This window comes from Phascolarctos cinereus, unplaced genomic scaffold (assembly GCF_003287225.1).
Source record: "Phascolarctos cinereus isolate Bilbo 61053 unplaced genomic scaffold, phaCin_HiC Scaffold_3;HRSCAF=262, whole genome shotgun sequence".
Lineage (NCBI taxonomy): Eukaryota > Metazoa > Chordata > Mammalia > Diprotodontia > Phascolarctidae > Phascolarctos > Phascolarctos cinereus.
Genome location: NW_027555736.1, coordinates 224,877,154 through 224,903,881, shown reverse-complemented (window position 1 = coordinate 224,903,881; position 26,728 = coordinate 224,877,154). Strand labels below are relative to the sequence as shown.

The 26,728-nt window shown below is 41.8% G+C and overlaps 2 protein-coding genes across 2 annotated transcripts in view; one reads left to right on the top strand and one right to left on the bottom strand.

The window, feature by feature from the left end:
- Positions 1 to 13,591, top strand: part of LRRC74A (leucine rich repeat containing 74A) — a 52,433-nt gene extending 38,842 nt beyond the window's left edge. Inside the window, exons 12-14 of the mRNA XM_020986218.2 lie at positions 7,385 to 7,492; positions 9,802 to 9,887; positions 13,431 to 13,591. Of these exons, the coding sequence (XP_020841877.1) occupies positions 7,385 to 7,492; positions 9,802 to 9,887; positions 13,431 to 13,470 (234 nt within the window). The 3' untranslated portion in view covers positions 13,471 to 13,591. The remainder of the gene's footprint in view (positions 1 to 7,384; positions 7,493 to 9,801; positions 9,888 to 13,430) is intronic.
- Positions 1 to 26,728, bottom strand: part of ANGEL1 (angel homolog 1) — a 98,474-nt gene that overhangs the window by 62,937 nt on the left and 8,809 nt on the right. The window contains exon 2 of the mRNA XM_020986213.2: positions 9,711 to 9,814. The gene's annotated coding sequence lies outside the window, so the exon portion shown is untranslated. The remainder of the gene's footprint in view (positions 1 to 9,710; positions 9,815 to 26,728) is intronic.

Sequence of the window (26,728 nt, the reverse complement as noted above, 5' to 3'; positions counted from 1 at the left end):
GTGCATGGGAACTTGATTTCAAATCCAGTGTTCCTTGAACTGGGCCACAGAATGAATTTGTTTGTTTGTTTTAGAGAAAATCAAGAGCCTGTATGGTTGGGTGCCTTCCTAGCAGGAGAAATAGCATTAGCAAAGACAAAGAATCAGGAATGTGTCCCATGTGTCTGGAGTACAGTGAATAAATTGAGCAGGCTAGAACAGAGCCAATTGTGTAGGGCAATTACAGGAAATAAGAGTGGAAAGGCAATTTGCAACCAGATTTTGGAACTCTTGAAAGCAAAAGTCAGCACCATGGCCAGAGGTAGCAATGATTGTGTAAATAAGTACCTTGGCTACAGCAAATGTAGGTATTGGAGATAGGGCAGGTATTGGGAAATTTAAAGAAGAGAAATAACTGGGGGATTTTTTTTAGTGATAACTATTGTGAAGCTTTTTGCAGATTCAATTGTTCTGAGACAATTATTCCAACCCAGAGAAGCCTCCATGGCTTAAGAAAGTGTGTGGCTTTAATGATCTGCTAGAGACTTCCCTGATGAAGATGTGTTTCTGTCTCTCCAGGTAGGCTGATCTGTAGGAGAAAAGTCAACAGAGTCATGTTTATTTTTCTCCTCTCTGGGATGTCTACTTGTGGCCATGCTTGATCAGCTTCCCAGCACAGATGAGTCTCTGCTTAGGAGGCTTATCTCAGAAAGTGTAGGCTGCATCTCCACGACCGCAACTATCTGTGACTGCCCCCATCAGCTTCAGGGTCAGGGTATTGAAGAATAGCTCTGGAAGCCATGCTAACTTTGGACTGTCTAGAGTCCCTAAAATTTTGTTTTTATTTTTATCAGGAAAGTGACAAAATGAAAGAAAATTGTAATCTGGCAGTGATGTCAAATTCACAGCCCCCTGGCCTTGCAAAACTTCTGAGTGTGTCCAGAATCAGATTAAAATGTAGTTAGGAAATGTTTAACAAAATTTTAAAAATACAATAAAACATAGGATTAATTTGTGATTTTCTAAGTCAACGTGTGGCCCAAAGGTATCTGTTTCTATTTCAGTTTGACACCACTGATATACAGGATGGGTGAAAGAGGAAAAAGTGAAGGCAAGATTAGTTTGAGAAGTATTGAATTACTGTAGTGTGAGATGATGACAAGAATGTTGGCAATAGGAATAGAAAGGACGGGATGAATGGCTCATAGTATCATAAGAACTTAGGGCCAGAAGAGGCATTTGAACTCATCTAGTCTAACCCTCTCATCTTACAGATGAGGAAAGAACAATGTCAACAGTGTCAACAGAGGTAAAGCAAATATTCCAAGGTCACAGAGACCTCCCCTGCCCCTCCAATTACTTGCCATCCTTATCATATATATATATATATATATATATATATATGTACACCTATACATATAAGTTGTCTCCATTGGCTAGATTGGAAGCTCCTCAAGGGCCTAGTGTCTGGCACAGGGCCTAGCACAGTCCATGACTAATAAATGCGTACTTGCTTGATCTTCATCATCATGAAATATTCCTCAAACGCTGATTGATAGGTGCTATATCAAGAAAATTACACAGACTAGAAAAAGATTGTGCTTGTTCCCACACTCTCATGAAGATAATAATGCTTTGTCAGTGGGTCTCTGCCGAAGTTGTAAGAATAGGGAAACAGCTCCATGAGACCTTGAATTAAAGCAATAAGTGGCAATTGGAAGCAGCTTTATGTGTGGTTGGAGGGTCAACAGATGGCACCACCTAATACAAGCAGCAACATCCGTGGGAACTGTGAGGGCAGAAGAGGTGACCGACTGAGCAGAACCAATTTCCGTATCTCCGGGATGCTACCAAGTACCATGGACCATGACTTAGTCAAGCTCTATCAGTCATACGGCAAGATTGTTTCTATTAAGGCCATATTGGGCAAGTCCACAAATAAATGCAGAGACTTGGACTTGTAGATTTTGATACTTCTTCAGCTGCATAGAAAGTTGTAGTTGCATTTAAGACCAGGGACAGATGGTAAAACTCCCTCCAGGATCAAATACCAAATGCTTCGTTAAGCATTCATAGCCCTTGATAACCTAATGACCTCCTACCTTTCCAGGCTTCTTACACCTCGGTCTCCAACAAGTGCTCTTTAGTTCAGTGACACTGGCCTCCTGGTTATTCCACAAATAAGACACACCATCTCTCATCTCTTGACATTTTCTCTGGCTGTCCTCCATGCCTAGAACACTCTCCCTCCTCTGTTCCAACTACTGACTTCCCTGGCTTCCTTTAAGTCCCACTAAAATCTCACCTTTTACAGGAACCTTTCCCTAACCCCTCTTAATTCTATGCCTTCCCTCTGTTAATTGCTTCCTATTTACCCTGCATAAAGCTTGTCTTATGTACATTTGTTTGCATGTCTCTCTCATTAGAGCATAAGCTCCATGAGGGCAGGGACTGTCTTTTGCCTTTTTTTTCATATCCCCAATGCTTAGCACAGTGCCTGGCACATAGTAGGTCCTAATTAAATGTAGATTGATTGATTATTGTGAGGATGACATAAAATAATATTTGTAAAGTACTTTGCATAATGCCTAGCATGTAGTAGTCATTTAATAAACGCTTGTTCCCTCCATATTCTAAAATCTTTTGTGGCTCCTTATTTTCTCTAGGATAAAATAGAAAATCTTTAGCCTCTCATAATCTGTCTCCCACCTACTTATCTAATTTTATTTCATAGTATTCCCTTTCATGCATTCTCTATTCCAATCAAAAAGGCTTACCAGATGTTCCAGGTATGTGACATTTAATGTCTTGTCTTTGTATGATCTGTCCCCTGGGCCTCTCTTCACTTCCAGCTCTTAAAATTCCTACATTCCTTCGAAGCACAGTTTACATTTCCCATACAAGAAGCTTGGCCTCATCCCTCAATGTTCATGCTTACTGCCTCTTGAAATTACCTTGTATCACCTTGTATATATTTTGCGTTTACTTAGAATGTAAACTCTTCTGGGACAGGGACTCTAGGGTTTTGTTTGTTCATTTTTTTTTTTACCTTTGTTTCCCCAACATGTAGCCCAGTGTTTTGCCCCCAGAGATAGGGATTGTGATTTCACTGGTACGGGGAACTCCCAGGTGAAGCAAATCCCTCCACCAGGGTAGATCAGCAGTCTGCAACTTATGGTCTGAGTGAGTGGTGTAGAGCTAAATGATTTGCCATGGGTCACACAGTCAATACACATCAGAATACAGCTTTGCCTAGCTCTGAGGCCCACCCTTTATACACTTCATCACTTTGCCCATAGCTAAACAAATATCTGTTAAGTTAAATTGAATTTATAGCAGCCATGCCCCAAACCAAGCCTATGTGCTAAAAACCTAAAATGACCTAAAAACCATGTGACAGTTTCCATGATGCTTCAGACTAAAGCTTCTTACCATCCTTCAGGCTTTTCAGACCTATGAAACTAGATTTTCATGGTTATTAAAGCAAAAGACATTTGCAAGTATTTTGGAGAAGATCCTTCTGTCTTAAAGGAAAGGACATCTTGGCCCTCTGCATGTGAAAAGTGACTTGTTAATTTGGCTTGATTAGAGGATGAGATACTCAAGTCAATCAAATATCATTGTGAAGAAATAGTTGCCAGACGTGGATTACCAATTTTCAAATTGGAATAAAATGCACTTTTGGCACAGAAACTCTGCTCGTAATGTCATCTTGCTCTGTGGTGAATGGCAATTTAGAATCTTACAATGTCTCACATAATCCTTAGAAATACTAGTTATCATTGTACCAGGGAAAGATTAATGTGCCAACTGAGAGATAAGCCCCCTTTTTCTTTTTGCTTTTTTTTTCTTTCCTGCTCTCATCCTAGACATATTCCCTTGTTAGCTATGTTTTCATCACTCCACTCCTTTCTTTCTGTACTTCTTTATTCACTCTAATGCTAGAAATTTACCATCTACTAGGGGCCAGCAATCTGCAGCACACAGGTTAGAAATCACACAGGGATAATTCGCCACTATCATCCCTTTCTTTCTGTCATTTGGGGCCAGTTCTTGGCACTACCAAGTAATTCAAAACTAGAAATTGAGATGATGTCATCAGTGAAAACGGTATAAGAAAAAAGCATTAATGTCTGCTTTGCCACAGGACTCTACGGACCATGGGACATTTCCATCTGACTTGCAGCGGAAACCTTCCATATATGCTTTATCTCTCCTTAGAATGTGAGCTCCCTGAGAGCAGGGCATGTCTTGCTTCTCTGTTTGTATCCCCAATACCTAGCACAGCACTTTGCTCTTAATAAGTGCTTAATAAATGCCTTATTCATTCATTCATTTACATATGAATATATCATAGTATATTAATGTAACAATTGTAATTAGTAATTGATATGTATTTATTTATTATGCTCCTGAGGAGCTCATAATCTAATGAGGAAGAAAACATGCAAGCAAATATATACCAACTATATACTGGATAAACAGGAAACAATTTACAGAGAGAAGGCACTAGAATTAAAAGGGGTTGGGAAAGGTTTCCTGTAGAAGGTGGAATTGTAGTTGGGACTTAAAGACTCAAACTCTAACGTTTGAAAAGCACTTTACCTACATTATGTAGCTGGAACCTTGCAACAATCCCAGAAGGAAGGTACTTCACTGAAGATATATTTTATTGAGGAGGAAACTGAAGCCCAAGAGGATAGATGACTTATGAATAGTCACACAGCTAATGTCAGAGGGATTTGGACCCAGATCTTCTTCATTTCAAGTCTGCCATCATCCACTAAGCTACACTGCCTTTATTTATAAGACAAATATCGAATACAAAGGTTAATGTTATCGTCTGCATGCATGCAATTGTCTGTGTGTATCACACACTTTGTGGTTCAACACAGGCAAAATGTTCAAATTTACCATCAATGGCTCACTTCTGCTCAGCCATGGTAATGGCCCATTACCCCCTGCTATTATATGATGCATGTAAAAGGAATGAAAACTGGTTTAAGTATCAGCCCTAAACAAAATATGGGACAGCTAGGTGGCACAGTGGGTTAAGTGATGGGCCTGGGGTCAGGAAGAGTCATCTTCCTGAATTCAGATTTGATCTCAGACACTAGCTATGTGACCCTGGGCAAGTCACTTAGCCCTGTTTGCCTCAATTCCTCATCTATAAAATGAGCTAGAGAAGGAAATGGCAAACCACTCCAGTATCTCTGCCAAGAAAACCCCAAATGGAGTCATGAAGAGTCGGACACACCTGAAAAACAACCTAACAAAAAAAAAAATCCAGAAAATATACTTAGGAAGCTAAAATTGTTTTCAAAGAAGACCAATAGAATGCATTTCAAAGCCAAATATAAATGGAGTATCCCATCTATGAGTGTGGGTGATCAGCACTGACCAAGATGGAATGTGACCGTTTGGTCTTTGAAATACCCCATGCAGGGCCATCTGCTTTAGTGGGTTAAATGTTGGATTTGAATCTTGACTCAGTAACTTATTAGCAGAGCAGACCTTGCACTTAACTCATATAACCTCCCTGGGCTTCAGTTTCCTCATTTGTGAATTGTAGAGAGAATAAAAATAGACAATCTCTAAAGTTCCTTCTCTTCCAAGTCTAAATTTAAGATCCTGGGTATTTAATAAGTATTTTAATCAGCAACAGATAGTACTCATGGGTTGGAATCAGCATGTGCTTGCAGGCCCGCTCTTTCACTTTGTAAAAAAAAAAATCTGTGTCAGTGTCTCTTCGTTCCCTTGGATCTATTCATAGATTGGAATTCAGATCTGGCATGATATACCCACTTGTGTTCCAAGAAACCTAAAGCTCAGAATAAATGTTCCCCTGTTTGGAGAAGCCTCCCTATCTCTTCTTTACCCATAAAAAAATTTGACCTATCCTTCAATGGCCAGCGCAAGTCCCATCTAATCCACAAAGCTTTCTTTGATTTCTCCCTCACCTAATTTCTGTGGAGCTGGTCTGTACCTTGCATTTAATGCTTTACTATAGAAAGAAAGAAATAGAGATGACTTTTGTCAATTATTTTAGTACGTTGCTAAGGGCTATGAGCTGCCAGACCCAGGAAGGCCAACAACAGAAGCCCCCAGACTAAAATTAAGTCTGTTCTTTTGAACATTTTTCTCCTGGTGCCTACAACTAGTCAACTATTTGATTTGGGTTATTGTTGTTGTTTTTTTAATAATCCTTTTAACTACTGTTAAATCCCTGATTGTTAGTTTGGGGTTCCCCAAAACCCATTTCAAAACCCATACCCAACAATACCCCACAGGATTAGTGTGGGAGCTGTGAGGAGGCTCAATTCCCATAATGTTCCCTGATTGACATGCAAATAAGCCTAGAGCCAAGAACACAGCAATCAGGTAAAATTGTCAGGGCCATAGGCCTCTGCTTCTGCTCCATATTCATTTCTTTATTAAGTGTACCTGCCAGTAATAATCTCTCTATCTGTGTCTGTCTGTCTCTCTCCATCGCTCTCTCTTATTCTCCCTCTGTCCTCTGCCTTACTGCCTCTGTCCTCTTTCTCTCTCCAACTCTCTCTCTGTCTCTCTCCTTTTCTCTCTCTCTCAGATATGTATGTACACATACACACATCTCTCCACCTACATATGGATAAAAACATATGAATGTATGTATTATGTATATAATATGTATTGTTATTCTTTAATTGTTTAATGTGCAGATACTTATCCCTAGCCTAGAAGTGATCTGTAGCATTCATCTGAACTATATTCATAACACACCTGTGACCCCTACTAGCTGTATGATGCTAGGCAAATCATGAAACCTCTCTAGGTTTCAGTTTCCTTTTCTGAAAAATAGAGTTAATAATATCACCCATCCCACAGAGTTATTGTGAGGCTCAATAAGATAGTGCAGGTAATTCACTTTGCAAACCTCAAAGCCCTGTATAAATGTGGACTATTATTATATTTCTTTTCTATCTTTTTATAGTCCCTAGGACAGTGCTAGATATGTATAAACCCTCAATGGAATCACAGAAGCACAGAACTTTCAGAGCTAGAAGATACGTCAGGTGTAATCTAGACCCAACCCCTGCATTTTACAAATGACAAAACTGAAGTGAAATGACTCTGCCAAAGTCACACAGCTAATTAATTCATATTAGAGCTGAGACTAGAACCTGGATCCCTAAACTCTTCAGTGCTTTCTCTACTACATAACTGTTGCTCATTTTATTGAGAAGCACAGAAACTTACCATCTCAGGTCAAGCTTTTACAAAACCACTGCCTGGGAGCATCATTCAGTAATCCAAATGTCAGCATCACTACAGCCTGTTGATATACGTCTAAGATAAAGTGGTAGCTTAAGATGGGGCTTCCTGGTATGATGTTTTCATTATTGGTTTCTCTTGCTTTTCTCAGGCTTATGTGAAAAGGAAGAATACTACAGTTTTTGAATTCTTGAAGAGCATAGATCATCTTGGAACAACGAAGATGCCTGTGGCAGAGTTTCGGAAAGCCTTAACAATGGTGCGGTTCTACACAACGTGTGTGTGTGTGTGTGTGTTGTGCATGCCTCTGTGTGTCTTCATGGGATTCTAATCTGGGAAATGTGAAGTCATGTCACTGGAAATCCCAAAGGTTGTATTACCAACAAACATCCTAGAGGAAGTCTCCCACCCTTTGAGTTTTCTGACCCAGGCAACTAAGAGTTTGTAAGAGTTCGTTTCTCGATCAGTGTATACATGTGTAGGTGCACTTGTGTGTGTATGTAGGGTTTAAACTACACTGAGCTATTTGGGACTATACACACATAGATACACACATGTGCACACACATCCATATCTCACCATGTTGTTAATGATTGATAAAAATTTGTGCTTTACCTGCCCAGATATCAGTTACATTTTAATAGGATCTTCTCTGCCTTGACCCAAAAAAGTGATTAATGGGAAAATTTCAGACATTAAGGAAGGGCTATTGGAGAGTGTGTGTGTGTGTGTGTGTGTGTGTGTGTGTGTGTGTGTGTGTGTAGGACCAGATGGCCCTATATCCACACAGATATAGACATAATAGTGTAGAGTATATACACACATATATGTATGTGTATGTATGTATGTATGTATGTATGTATATATACATATCATCCCAAATATCTCAATATACACACATATGTGTGTATATACACAGATATGTCTCGGTGTGTCTGTATGTAATAGTGTGTATACATAGTATGTGTGTGTGTGTGTGTGTATATATATACATATATATATACACACACACACATATATACACATATATAGAATATATATGTGTATGTAGTATCCCAAACATCAATATATGTGTGTGTATGTGTGTATGTATCAGTGTGTGCATATACTTCACTGAGACATTTGGAATGCTATATATGTTTGTGTGTGAATACACACGCAAGTATGTGTGCCCCAAATGTCTCAGTGTGATAGAACAATGTATGTGTGTATATACATACACACATATATACATGAATATACATATATACAAATACACATACACATATATTTCTCCCATGTATATTCAAACTTATTCATACATACATTTGTGTGCATGTGTATAAGTCAAAAACAAACACTTTATCCATTTACACAAATCTCATAGTAAACTAGTAAATAGCTCTTTAAAGGATAAAGCCCTATCAGATATATAGAGATCTAGATATACACACACACATATACACATATATGCTATAGATATATATGCATAGTGATATATACATATAAATACATATGTACTCATATGTACACATATATACATATGCACATATGTATGTATTTATCTATGTATGTCTGTTTATAAATTAGGGCAACTAGGTGGTGCGATTGATAGAGTGCCAGGCCTGGAGTAAGGAAGACCCATCTTCCTGAGTTCAAATTTGGCCTCAGACTGTTACTAGATGTGTGACCCTGGGCAAGTCCTTTAACCTTGTTTGCCTCAGTTTCCTCATCTGTAAAATGAACTGGAGAAGAAAATGGCAGACCACTCCAGTATCTTTGCCAAGAAAACCCCAAATGGAGTCATGAAGAGTCAAACACAACTGAAGCCACTGAACAACAAAAATGTACTATATGTACTATAGTACTAGTATATGTAGAACTACATATAGTATATGTATATATACTATATGTATATATACACATAACACGTACACACACGCACGCACGCACTCACACACACACTCCCATAGCCTTGCCTTAATGTCTGATATTTCCCTATTAACCACTTCTTTGGGTCAAAGTAGAGAAGATCCTACTAAAATGTTAATGACATCTGGGCAAAGCACAAAATTTTATCAACCATTAACACCATAGTGAGAACATAGCCCAAAGGAAAGATAAGTCTTATTGGTGACGTGGGAAGAGGCTGAACAGAAGAAGTCAGGAGAAGGATAGCTGGGGTAGACTTCTCTAATGAGAGACTCCCTTTTTGGAAGGAAAGAAGGAAAATAAAAGGGATTGAAGGACTTTGAAAGAGAGATGGGGGGGCATGGAAAACAACTTGACCTTCCCCAGAATTTTGCCTAGTGTGGACTCATCCGCCTAATCCCTCTGGATCCTTCCCTTTTACTGCTCCATCATGGACCTGGCCATCAAACACAAGAAATGAAAGTTCTTCTTGACCCTCAATTCTATGATAATTGCTTTGGGTTGGTTGCCAATTTCAGTATCCTCCAAGCCTTCCATTCCCATTTCAACAAAGAAGGTCTACCTACCTGAGCAGTGAGAAGTGACTCTGAGATAGTACACAGGGTGGCTTTGGAGGACTCAGCTAACACGGCTTTTTTCTTCCTTCCACTTCTGCAGCAAACAAAGGTTCCTTTGAAAAGAATACAAATCAGGGAATTAATCAAGACACTAGACCCATATGGAACAGGGATAGTTGACTACAGGTAAGCCTCAATCCTGTACTGTGAACTATTATGGTAGTCAGATGCCATTTGCCCAGAATCATTCTTCATCCATTTCTAACTAACAGCCCATTGTATGGGGCTCTCCATTTCCACTCAGAAGAAATTGTCCTCTTGCATTAGAACTAAGAGAGTTGAGGACTCTATTCTCCCTGTTACCTGGGAGTATTAGCCCCACGCACTCTGCAGCGGCCAGCTGCCTTTTCCAAGGTCCCTGTCTGTGCCATGAGTAGCAGAGAACTGGCATTGTTTCAGGGTCCATTGACAATGGGGTGACCCATGGATAAGTCATTTTACTTCCATTTCACCTCAGGAAAGCTGACCCTCAGGTTCTTCATTTGGGGTTTTTTTAAGGGGGTGAGAACCAGACCTATTATTTTGTCAGGGGTTAAAAGGAAGGTAGGAGGGAACAAAAAAAATTAAAGGCTTATTAATTTAAAAAAAGGAAAGCTTAATTTTAAAAGAACAAAGAAATGGATACAAAAACACATTATTCTTGTTCTTTACTACTAAAGAAGAAGAAGAAGAAGGAGAGAGAGAGGGAGCTCCTAATGAGGAATTCTCTCTACCAGTGCAGACTGGAAACTGTCCTTCAATTTACAGAATTGTCTGTAAATTGAAATTTACAGAAATTGAAATCGAAATGTAAATTATCAGAATTTGTCCGGGGTCACACAGTCATTAAAAAACAAAGGTAGGATTAAATCCAAGTCTTCCTGATCCTGAAGACAGATCTCTATCCACCAAGTATTTGAGATTGCCTCAAGCATTTATAAAATGGGAATAACAATACACACACTTAATAACTCACAAGTTAATTGTAAGGAAAATACTTGATAAACTTTAAAACATTAAACATATGTGAATTATTTTTAGTGTTTTTCCTTTTGCCAAAATAAAAATCTGGTCACCCTGTTACACAAGACCAGGGAATGTACTAACCACAACAGTTGACTTAGTACCACATGCTGCATGTGCCCAAGGGTGCCAGGGAACCAGAAGCATGCTCCCAGAGGCAGGGGTGTGCTGGAGCCAGCTCTTAACAAAGTGGATGGATAAAATTTTCAGTGTGAACATTTATACCTCAAAAATCAGCAAATACTACAAATCAGGCCTCAGTTTATTGTTTTGTTGATTGTCTAGGCTTAAGAAAGTGGCAGAGAATGCTATAATAATTAAACTTAAAAGTTGTCTTTTTGGAGAGTCAGTTGGTAAACATTCAACAGCACACCCTGCCAAGAGGATGCACCTTTGTCCTTCACGATGTATATCTCCAAATCCCTCATATTTTCCCCTTTCTTAGAATTTCCTTCTCTAACCAAATCAAAATCTGAAAACCCTTTTTCCCACTAGTATGGGGAAACTGCCCCACCACAGTGCTATCCCTGAGATCCTAAGATCATGGATTTAGAGCAGGAAAGGACCTGAGAAGCCCCCTAATCCAACGTCTTTGTTTTACTACTGAGAAAAGTGAGCCTTAGAGAAATTAAGAGACTTGCCTAAGGTAACATAGATTATAAGTAACAGAGGCAGAAGCATCAGCAGCTAGGTGGTACAGGGGATAAAACATAGGACCTGGAGTCAGGAAGACCTGAGTACAATTCTGTCCATATACACTAGCTGTATGATCCTGGATGAGTCACTTAACCTCTGCCTTAATTTCCTTATAAAATGGGGATAGTCATAGTACCTACCTCTCAAGATTTCTGTGAGGATCAAATGAGATAAGTGTAAAGCACTTGATACATACTAAGAACGCTATATAAATGTTAATTATTATTGTGTGACCCTGAACAAGTCACTTAACCTCTGTTTACCTCAGTTTCCTTGGTTATAAAGTGGGAATAATTATAGTAACAACCTCCCAGAGCTATTATGAGGATCAAATGAGATAATATTTGTAAAGCACAGTGCCTAGCATATAGTAAGTGCTGTATAAATGTGAGCTGTTGTCATTATCAAGGTGACAGAGTTGATCATTGGACCCTAGCCTTTTAACACCAAAGCTGGTACCAAAACTTGCCACTGCCCTGTGTTACCTCTAACCTCCAAGAGGAAGCACAAGGACAGCAGAAGATGTCTCCTGACCTGACAACAAATTCCAATCATGCCCCTGATCTTCATATAGATTGTAAGCCCCTTGAAAGAAAGGATTAGAAGCTCCTCTTGGCATCCTCAGAGGCTAGCTTAGTGCCTCACATAGCAGAGACAGAGTCAGTACAGTAAGTGATAATGACCCAAGTGCTAGATTTGGAGTCATAAATCTCTCCTTTGACATTTAACTAACTGTGTGATCATGGCAAAATCATTTAATTTCTCTGGGTCTCATGAAACTCTCCTAAGACACATCTACTTGAAGGGCCAGCTAAGTGGCTCAGTAACTACAGCACCGGCCCTGAAGTCAGGAGGACCTGAGTTCAAATTTGGCCTCAGACACATAACACTCACTAGCTGTGTGACCCTGGGCAAGTCACTTAACTCCAATTGCCTAACGAAAAGAGAAGAGAAGAGAAGAGAAGAAGAAAGAAAAGAAAAGAAAAGAAAAGAAAAGAAAAGAAAAGAAAAGAAAAGAAAAGAAAAGAAAAGAAAAGAAAAGATAGAGAGAGCCCCAATACTCAGAAAATAGTAGCAGGAATAGAAGAATTAAAGGGTCCCCGCAGGGATTAAAAGTGCTAATAACTGTAGCCCACTTGAGAGGGAAAAAAAGGACTATGTAAATGCTAGCTTTTATGTTGTTTATAATTTATATAAACCTGCTGTAACCTCATTGTAATAGTATAAGCCTTGGCCTAGACCTATTATTGAGAAAAAAATCTCTTAGTGATATGACCAGTGCCTAGAAGTCAACAAAAAACAAGAATTTATTAAGCACCTACTATGTGCATGGTGGCTGCTGAGTGCCAACAATTAGTAGAGTGCCAGGCCTGGAGTCAGGGAGGTCTGAGTTCAAATTTGGCCTCGGACAAGTACTAGCTGTGTGGCATTGGGCAAGTCACTTAACCCTGTTTGCCTCGATTTCCTCATTTCTAGAAAATGAATTGGAGAAAGAAATGGCAAATCACTCCAGTATCTTTGCCAAGAAAGCACCAAAATGTGGTCACAAAAAGTCAGACACAACTTAAACAACTGAACAAGAACAAATATGCATAATGCTGAGGATACAAAGATAAAAAACGAACCAGTCCCTGCTCTCAAATAGCTTATAGTCTGCTTAAATATCACCTTCTGGACTGGTGTCCCAAAGGACATCTCTCTGGAGTGAGGCAATGTTAGTTATTAAGTTAACAGCTGACTTGGGTCATGTATTAATGTCTACATTTTCTTTAGATCTTCAAGAACTATGTACTTGTTTGATTTTTTTTTTAGGACAAGTATCTTCAGTAGCTACCTCAAAGAGTTGCTCTGTTATCATCAACTTTACCAAAGAGCAACATGATTATTTAAAATTATTATCTGCATTATATGATTGAACAATTACTCTGGGGGCACCCACTAATCATTATTATTTTCTTCCTTTTAAAATAGCGTATTCTATGAACCAAGTGAAGCAGCCCCAGTGAAATGAGAAGCAATACCACAGAGGAGAAATGAAAAGGAAGCAAGAAACTAAGGAAACATACACTAAAGCTTTATAGATAACTTTGTGGACAGCCAATGAAAAGGCAGGCTCTTGGAAACAGGAACTAAACCATCGAGTTTTCTCTTATGTTTGGGCTGCTGGTGGTTTGCTCTTCAGCGGCCGTGGACGGTCGCAGGGATAAATAGCCAGCCAAAGAGCAGGTGGCTTAAGGAAGAACTAGGCCCAAAGTTGGGGGTGAACTTCTGCTGCCAGAAGGTCAAAGATCAGCTGGAGGAGGAAAGGGTCATTACAGAGAGAGGGTGGTATGTTGGATTCTCAACAGCATAAAAGGATGAGGGGGCTTTAGAGGGTGATTAACAAACAGGAGCTGATTTGTCTGAGTAGTATAAGGGAAGAGAGGGCATGACTCATGGCTTTGAGGCGCTGCAGAGCAGTGGGAAGGGAACCAGAATGGGAATTGGGAGGTGAGGAATCTAGTCCCAACCCTGCCATTCACCAGCTGTGTGATCTTAGGAGAGTCACGTCACCTTCTGGGCCTCCATAAAGCTAACATGCAACTAGGTGGCACAGTGGATAGAAGGCTAAGCCCAGAGTCAGGAAGACTCATCTTCCTGAGTTCAAATCTGGCTTAGTTTCCTCAGACTCACATGAACCACCAATGACACATGGTTTGGGTCTGCATTAGAAAAAGGAAATGCCTACATTGACGAAAGCACAGATGTGCATGCTAAAATGGGATGGTAATGGTGATCACAAGTAAAGGAATGGGCCCATGAAATTGGACGTTGAAAAAAATTAGTAGCAGGAGTGTGTGTGTGTGTATGTGTGAGAGAGAGAGAGAGAGAGAGAGAGAGAGAGAGAGAGACAGAGAGAGACAGAGAGAGAGAGACAGAGAGACAGAGACAGAGACAGACAGAGAGATAGACACACAGAAACAGAGAGAGACACAGACACAGAGAGACAGAGACAGAAAGTGTGAGAGATAAAGAGAGAGAGACTTCTCAGGGGGCCATTTTCATTTACTATCCAAATTCCTGTGATGGAAGATCTCTTAATTTGCCTTCTAGAGCCTGTTCAAAAATGTGACAGATGTCACTGGACAGGCCACCAGACCACTGCTGGTGTAGTGGGGTAGGCCAGCCTACCACTGGCAGGATCATCTAAGCCTAAGGGGACAATAACCCACTCGAAGTGCGCAGAGTAGACAGAATTAGTATGCCACAGAAGCCTCATAGACCTGCACAGCAGGGGATTTCTGACCCAACATCAGCTAATTCCACACTGTGGCCACTAGGTGTCACCTCAGCTCTAAAAGTTCAAGGCTGCTAAAGGTCTGTAGGGAGACTAGTCTCATGGCTGAGGGCTAGGAGTTTTCCACAGTTTTGGCCAGAGTTTTTACTCCTGTCAGAATGATTTCCGAGATCCATAGTGGGGGGTGGGGGAGGCGGGAGGTGGCTATTTTCCTCCTTTCTTTTCACTTCTATCGTTGCTAGGAGTCTATTCTCCATGGTTGGTAAGGCTTCAAATTCACTTTCTATGAAACTTAAGCCCAGGAATGTTGGGACAGTTTCTTGGGATGCTTAGGACCTAGAATCTATTGATCTCTACTGTCCCAACCCAGCCTGTCTAGGATGCTAGAGATCTCCCTAATAGAGAAGCAAAAAATATATCAGCAATAGAATTGAAGAACTGAAGATTTGAAAACTAGATCTTGGAAAAGCCATTAAGGGGAAGTCAAGTCAAGAAGCATTTATTAAGTGCTTAACTATGTAGCAAACACTGTGCAAAGTGCTGGCCATATAAAGAAAGCCAAAAACACATTCCCTGACATCAAAGAGCTTAAATTCTAATACAGGAGACAATATGCAAGTAACTACATGAAAGCTATATACAGAATAGATTGAAGATAATCTTAATGAAGAGGCACTGGGAGATGGAAAGGGGCAAGGAATAGGACCAAGAGTGGCCTCTTGAAGATGGGACTTAGGTTTATCCCGAAGGAAACCAGGGGAGCCAGAAGCTGGCAGCGAGGAAAGAGAGCCCTCCAGCACGGTGGACCATGGAGGCACAGAGACCAGATAGTGAAAATGTAAAGAGTCAGAAAATGAAGCATCATGCACGAGGTGTAGCAAGAACAGTAGGAAGGGATGGCAACACATAGGATAGACCATCAGTGGGACCTAGAAGACAACAGCAGGGAATGGTAAAGTTCACCACAGACTTAGGCTAGAAAGGAGGAGGGAGTTACTAGGAGAAAGTTCAGGGTCAAAGACAGTCACTTCTGGGAGAAAATGAGACTAACCCACAATCATAGTTGAAGAAACTGAGACTCAATCAACCCTAGCATATTATAGTTTCTGAACTCACTTTGCAGCTCCCACTTGGACTAGCAGGTTGCGTCCCCAGAGGGCAGGCACCTACTACTTCTCCCCTCAGAGTTTTATTGGTTGTAGCTTCTAATGCAGTAGTATTACATATGACCAGGAGCCCCCATCTAGTGTGTTCTCCAATATCATGTAACCAGTTAACATTTCCTCCATGTTAATTAACCAATTAACATCAATTAGCTTTTATAAAGAGATATTTACCCAGAAAGTATAGTGAAGACCAAAATATAACAAACTGGGGAGATATACACTCAGTTCCTGGGAAGAGTGGATTCATAATAAAAGTGGTTGTTATGGAATAATCCTCTCTACTAGCACCACATGAAGAGAGGAAGTAGGATACTTCCTGGCCCCTTTTCTCCTTTCATAGAGCCCCTACCAAGCTCACTTCTATGAGGTGTATAGCCAGTAGATGAATCATTCCCTTGCTCAGCTGGACAGGCTCCTTGCTGGCCTGAGTCAAGCTAGATTCAGCTTCCATGGACACCAAGTTAATTCTGCTGCTATCTCCAGACTTAACAATGACTCTCCTGGTTTTTCAAAGCTTACCAGGCAGCAAACTGATCTGTTCTACCTCTAGAACAGGCTCACTTAAGAGCAAGAAAGGATGAGCAGAAGAGAAGAGAAACCCAGGTGTCATGCATGGACACACGCCGGCTAGGTAAGACCTAGAGACCAATGACCTTCCCTCTCCTGGACGCTCATAGCAGTTCCTCCTCCTCACTTGAAAGCCACCAGGGGAGAGAGAAACACATAGATACAGGCAGACAGAGACAGAGACAGACATAAAGACAGAGATAGACCTACAGAGAGAGAGAAATCATCTGCTCAAACTTTTTGTAGAAACATTCAGTTCTGGATCAACAGATAATTAAAATCCATCTTCTTCAGGAAACCTTTCCTAATTTCCTTTATTGTTAGTGCCTTCTCTCTATTATTATCTACAATTTAGTCTTTCACTATTTTGTTTGTATATAATTGTTTGCATGTTGTCTCCCTTGTTCAACTGTGAGCTTCTAGAGAGCAGGGACTGTTTTTTTCCCCCCTTTCTTTATATCTCCCTCATTTAGCATAGTGCCTGGCACCTAGCCAGTACTTAAGAAATACTTCTTGGGGGCAGTTAGGTGGAGCAGTGGATAGAGCTCTAGCCTTGGAGTCAGGAGGACCTGAGTTCAAATCCAGCCTCAGACACTTGATACTTACTAGCTGTGTGACCCTGGGCAAGTCACTTAACCCTGATTGCCTCACCAAAAAGCAAAAAAAAGAAATACTTCTCAACTTGACTTGGCCCATAGTATATGTCAAAAGTCTGTGTTGGTGGGAGAACTATTTCCATTGAGATGGCTCACGAGTCTATAGAGCTGCCTGAAGCTCTGAGACCTTATGTGACTTAACTATGGTCATACAGCTAGTGCCTAAGGTCTTGCTGACTCCAATTCCACACTTGGACTCCCAATGTGGATACATTTGCACTATGCTACCTCTCACTACCTCATAATTTATTAATAAATGTTTGTTGAATGAATGAATCTTTGCATATACATATGCAAAGTGTATAGATACAGTTCAAATTGGTTATCAAAAAATTTGAGTTGGGGGGGCAGCTAAGTGGCACAGTGGATAGAGCACTGGCCCTGAAGTCAGGAGGACCTGAGTTCACATCTGGCCTCAGATCAAACACTTAACACTTACTAGCTGTGTGACCCTGGGCAAGTCACTTAACCCCAATTGCCTAAATTTTTTTTTAAACAATTGAGTTGGAATGGATCTTAACAATCATCTGGAGCAACTGCCTCCTTTTATAGGAAACTGAAACCCAAAAAGGGTCAATGATTTGTTAAAGGGCACATGAGTAGCAGGTGGCAGTCAGGAATTGAACCCAGGCCCTCTGATTCCAAATCCAGCACTCCTTTCCGTACGCCATAATGTAATACTGAAATCTACAAGCGTTCAGCTCATCAGTCTCTCCACAGGTCTGAGCAAATGTCTAGAGTCATAGAAGGCATCTATCTAGCCCAATAATCTCCGCATTTTATAGGTAGGGAAACTGAGGCCTAGAGGAAGAACAATGGAATTTAAAGTTGGAAGAAACCTTACAGAAAAAGCCATAATGAAGGAGCTCTCCAACTTAAACTCAGTTCTGGGATTCTGCCAGACTATGCTGGTCTGCTCCTACCTCTTCTCCAGTTCTTCCAGCAGAGGGAGATCTGCTCTCACGAGTCCTTGATACGCTCATGATATTCCAGGGCTCCATTGTCTGAGAGGAATTTAAAAAAAAAAAAAACAGGACCAAAACCAGCTCTCCCAACTGAAACAATTTTTAAGTGTCTTGAAAACAGACCCAAATGGCAGGCTTTGGGAGACAAGGGTGCTCTATCACAGCTCAGAGGCTTGGAGGAAGCCTTCTGAGTAGCCAGTGCACCGGACCTAGCATCAGGAAAACCTAAGGTCAAATCCATCTTCAGACACTTGCTAGCTGTATGATCTTGAACAAGTCACTTAATCTCTTTCTGCCTCAGTTTCCTCATCTCTAAAATGGAGATCATAATTGTATCTACCCCTCAGGGTTATCATGCAAATCAAATGACTTAACATTTTTAAAGTGTTTTTTGCACACCTTAAAATGCTATATACTAGCTATTATTATTAGAGCTACAAGAAACCTGAGAGGCCACTGAGTCTAACCTCCTCATTCAACAAATGAGGAAACTGAAGCTGACAGAGAGATTCAGTGACTTCCCCAGGGTCGCACAAACAGTAAGTGTCTGAGGCAGGATTTGAACTCAGGTTTTCCTGACTCCGAGTTCAATGTTTTATCCACTATGCCCACGAAGCTCTTCTGGAAAGGCTGCCGATGCATAGCAAAATTGCACTGGATAGAACATAGATCTGAATCCCTATTCTATTGCTTACTAGATGCATGACTACGGGCAAATAATGTTGTCTTTCTGAACTTCTATTTCTTCGTATTTAAAATTAGGAAGCTGTCTCATGTATAACAAAAATAGCCATAGCATTTTTGTGTTAACAAAAAAGAGTAGGGTTTTAAAAATGGGTGCCCATTACTGTAATGGAATATTAATGTACTATAAGAAATTATGAGCATAAAGAATTGGAGAAATATAAAAAGATTTATATGAATTGATGCAGTGAAAAAGCCAGAATCAAGAAAACAATGCAAACAATGATGACACAATGTAAACAAAAAAGGCATTAAACCAAAGCCTAATAATGAGAAATTGTAATGACCAGTCTCAGACTCAGAAAAGAGATGGGAAAACCTCTCTCCCTGTGGCACAGAGATGGACTACTGGAGGTGCAGAATGTTTCATACACTTTCAGATGCGGTCACTGTCTGACAGTATCAATTGGTTTTGCTTAGCTGTTTTGTTTTATACCAAGGAAAGGCTCATTGGCTGGGGCAGGGAGGGGCAAGGGACAGTTACAGGGGTGGGAAACCTGCAGCCTCGAGGCCACATGTGGCCCTCTAAGTCTTCAAGTGTGGCCCTTTGACTGAATCCAAAACACTTTGTGTGTGTGTGTGTATACACATCCCTGGATAGTATATCTGGATATGATAGTGATATAAAAACAAAAGTCATCAATAGAATTTATTTTAAAAAAATAAAATAAAATGAAGAGATTGCTCGAGATAATCTCTAAAATCCCTTCCCATGCTAAATCTTATTATCCCTAAGAAAGACTCACTCCTTGAGGCTGATTCTCTTCAAAAGAGCCTCTTACTGCAGGAAGGGAGATAACTGAGGATGGTTCCTTTGAACCTCCAGCATCTGTGTTTTTCTTTAGAGCTAACATCCTTCTGAATCAGAATCTGTCTTCTTTCCTTCCACCTATTTTTTTAGACACAGAAAGGAACGTCAAAAAATCAACCAATCAACAAACATTTGTTAAGCACTTACTACGGGCCAAACACTGCGCTGGGCAGTGGAGATGGTCTCCTGCCCTCAAGGGAAGTGTATGCTATAAATAGACTCCAGATCAAAATGTTGGACCTTCCTGAACAGCTTCTGCATGTCTCCAGTGCAGACTCTGCAGACATACTCTCTCTCTCTCTTTTTTTTTTTTTGGCTAGGCAATGGGGTTAAGTGACTTGCCCAGGGTCATGCAGCTAAGTAAGTGTTATGTGTCTGAGGCCGAATTTGAACTCAGGTCCTCCTCAATCCAGGGCTGGTGCTCTATCCACTGTGCCACCTAGCTGCCTCATCATACCCTCTTTTGAAGAGACAACTACATTCAGTCCAGGAATATGCATGAGAATGAAGAGCTGGGACCCTTCCTTCACTGGACAGGTCTGGGAGCTCAACCAAATCCATTTTTTCTGCCTATTTGAGAATAAGGGTAGATAAGGCTTTGTAGGGTGTGGGTGTCCCCAGAAACCAACTCAAGCTAGAGTTCTTACTTAGGATCATGAGGGTCAGAGCTGAAAGGGACCTTAGAGATTGAATTAATAATGCTTATTGAATGAAAGTGGAATAATTTTATGTGTGAAGAAACTGAAACCCAGGAAAAACAAGTGGTTTACTAACAGCTTTGCTCACTAGGTTCTTATTCTATGTTGTCTTAGTTAAACCTAGACCAGCTCATGACATCCTAGACCATCTCTCTACTTCAGCCCCCCTGGCCTTCTTCAACATCCCATGCTTGTGGCCTCTTCTTCTGAGCAACAAGTTCATCTCTAAACCTCCATTTGAGGAAGCTCTCATGCTAGCCGCCCTGCTCTTCAAATGCAAACTCTCAGACCATCTCTCCACCTCACTTCATCATGGATACTTTCCCCACTCCCTTCTCCCTTTTCAGCTTTCACACAGTATCTTCCTCCACTAGAATGGAATGGAAACTCTTTGAGGGGAGGGAGTATCTTTCTTTTTGCTTGCATTTATATTTCCATTACTTAGCACAGTGCCTGACACATCGATCACTGTAAAGTTCAATCATGTCCAACTTTCCATGACCCTATTTGGGGTTTTCTTGGCAACAGTACTAGAGTGGTTTGCCATTTCCTTCTCCAGAGGCAAAGGGGGTTAAGTAACTTGCCCAGGGTCACAAAGCTAGTAAGTGTCTGTCTGAGGCCGGATTTGAATTCATGACAATGAGTCTTCCTACTTCCCAGACCAGTGCTCTATCCATTGTGCCACCTAGCTGCCTCACAAAGTAAAACCTTAATAAATGGTTCATCTATCTATCTATCATGTGTGTAGGTTGCATGTGTCCAGTTTCCCAACTAGGTCATTACTTCCTCAAGGACAGGGACTGTCATACTTTTCTTGTGTAAGGAGATCAGCAACGTTTGCAAGTCAGCAATTCTGTTGTAGGCAGAAGTGTACAATAAAGACAAGAAAGCCAAACGAAGGTACAGTCTGGTGGCCCCGCCAATTTCACCTAACCCTTTTGTTCTTGCCCCCAGGTTCATTTACATGCCAATCAGTGAAAATTACTGGAGCTGAGGAGACCTTTGTTGCCCCAATATCCTCATCACTCTTGTTAAGTTTTGTCAAGTGAAATCTCTAAAGTGGGTTTGGGGGATGCAGACTGATAATCACGGATTTAACAGGAGTTAAAAGGAACTATGGGGCAGCTAGGTGGCACAATGGATACAGCGCCAGGCCTAGAGTCAAGCGGACCTGAGTTCAAATGTGGCCTCAGATACTTACTAGCTGTGTGACCCTAGGCAAGTCACTTAACCCTGTTTGCCTCAGTTCTTCAGCTGCAAAATGAGCTAGAGAAGGAAATGGCAAACTGTTCCAATATCTTTGCCAAGAATAACCCAAACGGGGTCCCAGAGAGTCAGATGTGACTGAAATGACGCAATAATAACAAAAAAGGAACTATCCTATCCTCAGATCAGATAATTGGTTAGGGCTAGGGACCTCAAATTAGCATCTGGAATAAAATGGTCCAAAAATATATGTAATCTTAATCTGGGTCATTCTTATGGGTTGGGTTGACTTCCTGACTAACTATGCTAACTCATAGCCTTGAGCTATGAGCTAGGAGAGTGTTAGCTTTTCCTTGCTAGGAAGAAGCTTTCTAGTCATTACTTAGTGGTCAATGTAACAGATGGCAGCACAGAGCAGCAGAGAACCCTGGCGAGGATGAGACTCAAATCAATGGCAGCTGAAAGGAGTTCAGTTTCCACAAAACAAGAAAACTTCCATTCATGTTATTTGAGGACCTGTTGATGAAACTGAGGATGTTTCACCAGGAGAAGACTCAGGAGGATGACTGACTTGAAGCACGTGCAAGGCTATGACGTGGAAGAAGACTGGCCTTGCTAATCTTAGTCCCCGAGAACAGAACCAGGAACAGGGAGTAGAACTTGCAAAGAGATCAATTTAGACCTGGTGTCATGTCTGAAAAAAACTTCCTGACAATTAAAGCTATACGAAAGCAGAATGGTTTGCTGGGATGTTAACAAGCAAGAATTTATGTTCCACTCTGCATTGGACTAGATCAGGGCTTCTTAAACTTTTTCCGCTTGCAACCCCTTTCTGTGTTTTGGCAAGGTTAGTTGGCGTTCCATGGTGTGACGGCACACGCAGTGCAAAGTGCACTTGCTCTGTGTTCAGAACCAAGGCTACAGTGAAGTTGCTCGACGCAACACGGGCAAGCGCTGCCAGAAACACCTCAGATTCATCACACGTTTGATTCTGAATTAATTCTGGGTTGTTACACATTCAGAAACCTTTTGCTGTTGCCAAATTTTTCACGAGCCATATGGGATCTCAACCCGCAGTTTAAGAAGCTCTGGATTAAATGACCTCTGAGGAGTCTTCCAAATAGGAAGTTGTGAGTTTGTGAATGGGACCTCATCTTCAGAATGGAGCTACACCCAAGCTGTCTTCAGGAAGACGTCTCATAGCATCTGACTTGACATAGAGTATGCCTACCAGCACCAGGGGTTGGGCCTAAACACAATCTTATTAGTTATAATAACACATAATATATATGTGTATATATATATATATATATATATGTGTGTGTGTAATGATATATGCAAATTATATAGCTATGTATTCGATCTTCACAACAACCCTTTAAGGTAGATGCTATTATTATCCCCATCTTACAGATGAAGAAACTGAGGCTTAGAGAGATTAAGCAACTTGCCCTGGGTCACACAGCTAGTAAATGTTGGAGGCAGAATTTAAAATTGGATCTCCCTTACTCCCACTGCAGCCCTTTGCTACTTAGATGCCCACCTGGCTTCCCTTCACAAGTACCTTCCCTAAAGGTCCAGAGACCCAGCCAATAAAAAGTGAGGGGAGATGGGTCCAATCATTGTGTTAAGCATAACCTCTCCATCCTATTACCAACATGCCCACTGGGGCAGGTCTCCAACTAGACAAAGATCCTTAGTCAGTATCTTGGCCCTGCCAGGTCTGACTCCTGTTTAATCTCTCTCTCTCTCTCTCTCTCTCTCTCTCTCTCTCTCTCTCTCTCTCTCTCTCTCCCTGTCTTTTTGTCTCTGTGTCTGTGTCTTCATCTCTGTCTCTGTGTATCTGTCTCTGTCCCTCTGTCTCTGCCTGTCCGTCTGTCCATCTCTCTCTGTCTCTCTTCCTCTCTTTCTCTCCCTCCAGATCTCCAAAGCACAGTAACTTAATGTTAATCCTGAGTTGGGCCAGCTGCCCAGCCAAGAAGAAAAATAACCCCCTCCTAATTTGTTGGAGGGGCCTGGTTTAGATTCAAGGAAAACTAGTCTGAGTGAACTCCCCAAGCTTAGGGACCATGGGTCTGCAATCATTCCCTTCCACACCCTCCAGCTTTTCTCTCAGCTGATGGAAGGATGCTAATGGAGAACAGATGGAAAGGGCTGAACTCTGGGCCAGAATTGAAGGAATCTCCCGTCCTTCTTGGACATACTCTTCCTCCCCCAAATCCAGTTGTAGCACTTGATTTTTTGATGTGGGACTTGGGTGAACCCCTCAGTCCACTGATAGTTTCTGGCTAGAGAAAAGGACCCGGATTCAGGGACAGAAGTGTCCCCCACGCAAAGCTTTCTTGCCCACAGTATTCACATTATTCTGGTCCTTTTGGAGAAGCAGTGTGACGTCATGACCAAAAAGAAAATGAATTTGAAGTCAAAAGATATGGATCCAAATCCTGCCTTTCCTACATACTAACTAGGTAACCCTACACAAGTCATTCTACTTTCCTATACCTCCGTTTCTTTACCTGTCAAATGGGAAAGTGGGATTAGACCATCTCTAAGACTCTGTCCAGCTCTAACTGTATAATCCTATCATATTTCACAGATAGAACGGGGAAACGGCTCACAGCTGCCTTAGTTTCTCTGAGAGGCAGCTAAGTGATGTGCAGTGGGTACAGTGTTGAACTTGGAATGGGAGAAGACCGAGTTGGAATCCTGCCTCAAATGCTACTATCAGTGTGACCTTGGGCAAGTCACTTAACTTCTGCCTGCTTCAGTTCCTTCATCTGTCAAATGGGGACAATAATAGCCTCTTCCCCAAAGGGTTGTTGTGAGGATCAAGTGATATAACGAGGCTGAATCGTTTTGCAAATCTTAAAATGATATAGAAATGCCGGTAAAGTCTGGAAAGAAAGAACAAGTTGAGCTGCCACACGTTTCCAGGGAAGATGACGTAATCATGAGGAGGTAGGATCACCCCCGGAGGACGGAGGACACCGGCTTGCCTGCTCAAGTCCCTTCAACAGCCAAGGACGGATTTATATTTTACTGCCTGGTGAGGGGGGAGATGGAAAGGGGGAGGCCAAGTCTAAAGATGACCACATCCTGTGACAAACAGACGTTCTGGGGTTGTTTACTAAATAATTTTCAGATCCAAGGAAGCTGCTTCCTTGGGGAGCAAGATGGGGATGACGGCCCCCCAGAGGGCGGAGAAGCTGCCAACTCCTCACAACTTTGGACCCGGGACAACCTGTATTGCTGAAGAAGGAGGGGAGAAGATAACAGACACACTCTCCTTCCAGGGAGGGGAGAGGAATCTGGATAGAGGAAGTGATGGATGGAGAGGATATTTTTAAAAAGTGAAAGAAGCCTCAGTTTCCTCAATTCAAAAACATGAGGGGGGAATTGGACAAAAAAGTCTTTATGCCCTTTCCAGCTCTAATAGTCCATGTCCTGCAGTGTGTTGGGGGGCAGAGAAGGTACAATCCCTCAATATTGGGGGGAAGAGAGAGGGAAGGGTGAGGAGGAGGGGCACAGAAGGGGAGGAGGATGGAGAGGAGTCCCAGACCTCAGAGCACGGAGACAGGCTCTGTCTTGGGCTGAAGATCTGGCATCAAAGTCCCCAGACTAAATCTGGCCTCCTGTTTCCAGCTTTTAATTCAGAAATTCCCCAGGAATGTTTGGTCTTTGTCTCGCTTTGTTTTCCCTCTCCTGCTCGGGCCAGTTTGCCTTGGCTGGGACCAGCACTGGCTCCTGTCTTGTTCCCACATCCCCCTTCTGTGGGGCCAGCTCTCTGCGCCCGTTCCAGCGGCTGCCTCCCCCGCTGCTCTTTCTCTTGGCCCAGGGCAGAGGCCGTCTGGAGTAGGGCAAGGGGCCCAGCTCCCTGCAAGGAGATGCCGGGAAATGAGCAGGCTAGGGAGGGGGGCCAAGGGGCTGAGGGGGCCAGGGCCAGGGCTCGCCTAAGCTCCAGTTTCACACAGGCTCTTCAGGAGGGGAGCCAGGGCAGAGGCCCCAGGGCCAGATTAGAAAGTTGCAAGTTGCGTGCTGAGCAAATAGAGGCAGTAAGGGATTCTTAGCTGTTCTTCGGCTGGCTGTGTGGGGTTTCTGGCACAGAAAGGCTCTGTCCAGCAGGCCTGCTCCAAGGAGACTATCAGAGCTCGGAGAACCCTAAACTCGTTCAGCTGCCTCATTTTACAGAGAATGAATCTGAGATCCAAAGAGAACTGTTTTGCCCAAGGTCACTTAGCAAATTGGTGGTTAAAAAAGGACTTAGAATCCAAGTCTTCTGGCTTAAGTCTGGCGTTCTTGCTGCTATAGCTTGCTGAACGTATTCTATATTTGAGGTCGCCAAGCAGACCACACTGACCCAAAATATCTCATTCTTTGCCTGTCACTATGCCTGAAATTCTACCATTAGAGATCTATTCTTCAGAGACTTGAAGATTCAGGGGCTTTCAGAGTCCCATGTTAATATGTAAGAAACCTCCAAGTCTAATTTCTTGGGGCTCCTGAAAGAGACTAGTTGATACCTCAGAATGAAGCTTCTCTGCTCCCCCCACTAGATAGAAAGGGAGAGATAATTGAGGGAAACAATGGAGCAGCCCCTCCCCCCCAAAAAAAAAGAAGGGAAAGAGATCCTAGGTTTGAGAGTTTACTGGGACCTTAGTGATCATTCAATCCCTCAATTTATAGATGGGGAAAAAGAAGTGAGGTAGCTTGTTAGAGGTTGCACAGGTAATAAGCATGTTTTAAACCCAAGCCCTCTGATTCTAAATCAGGAATTCTTTTATTCAGGGAAGAAAAACTCCACCACTTCAACGCTTCATCCATGTCTAGCCAATGGTGGGCTGGTATAGGTTTAACAACCAGTTCTCTGAGGGGAAAATGTAAGCACAACACACTTTTAAGTTTAATTGGCATTATTAACATTTTTTCCAACATTTTAAACCTCGACAATCAACAAAACGATAAAGCAAGCCCCAACTTTTGTACCGTTTGTCAGTTTCTGAGGCATGAATGCCCATGCTGAAAATTTAACAATTGGCTCTGTCCAGCTGGTTCAAGCCGGATTCACCACACCCTTGTGTTCAGCCCTTAAACAAGAACAGCACCCTGAAACCGCTGTGATCAGCCCCATCAGGACTTAGCAGTGATGGCTTGGCTGTGACTCTGTCACACCAGAGAAAAT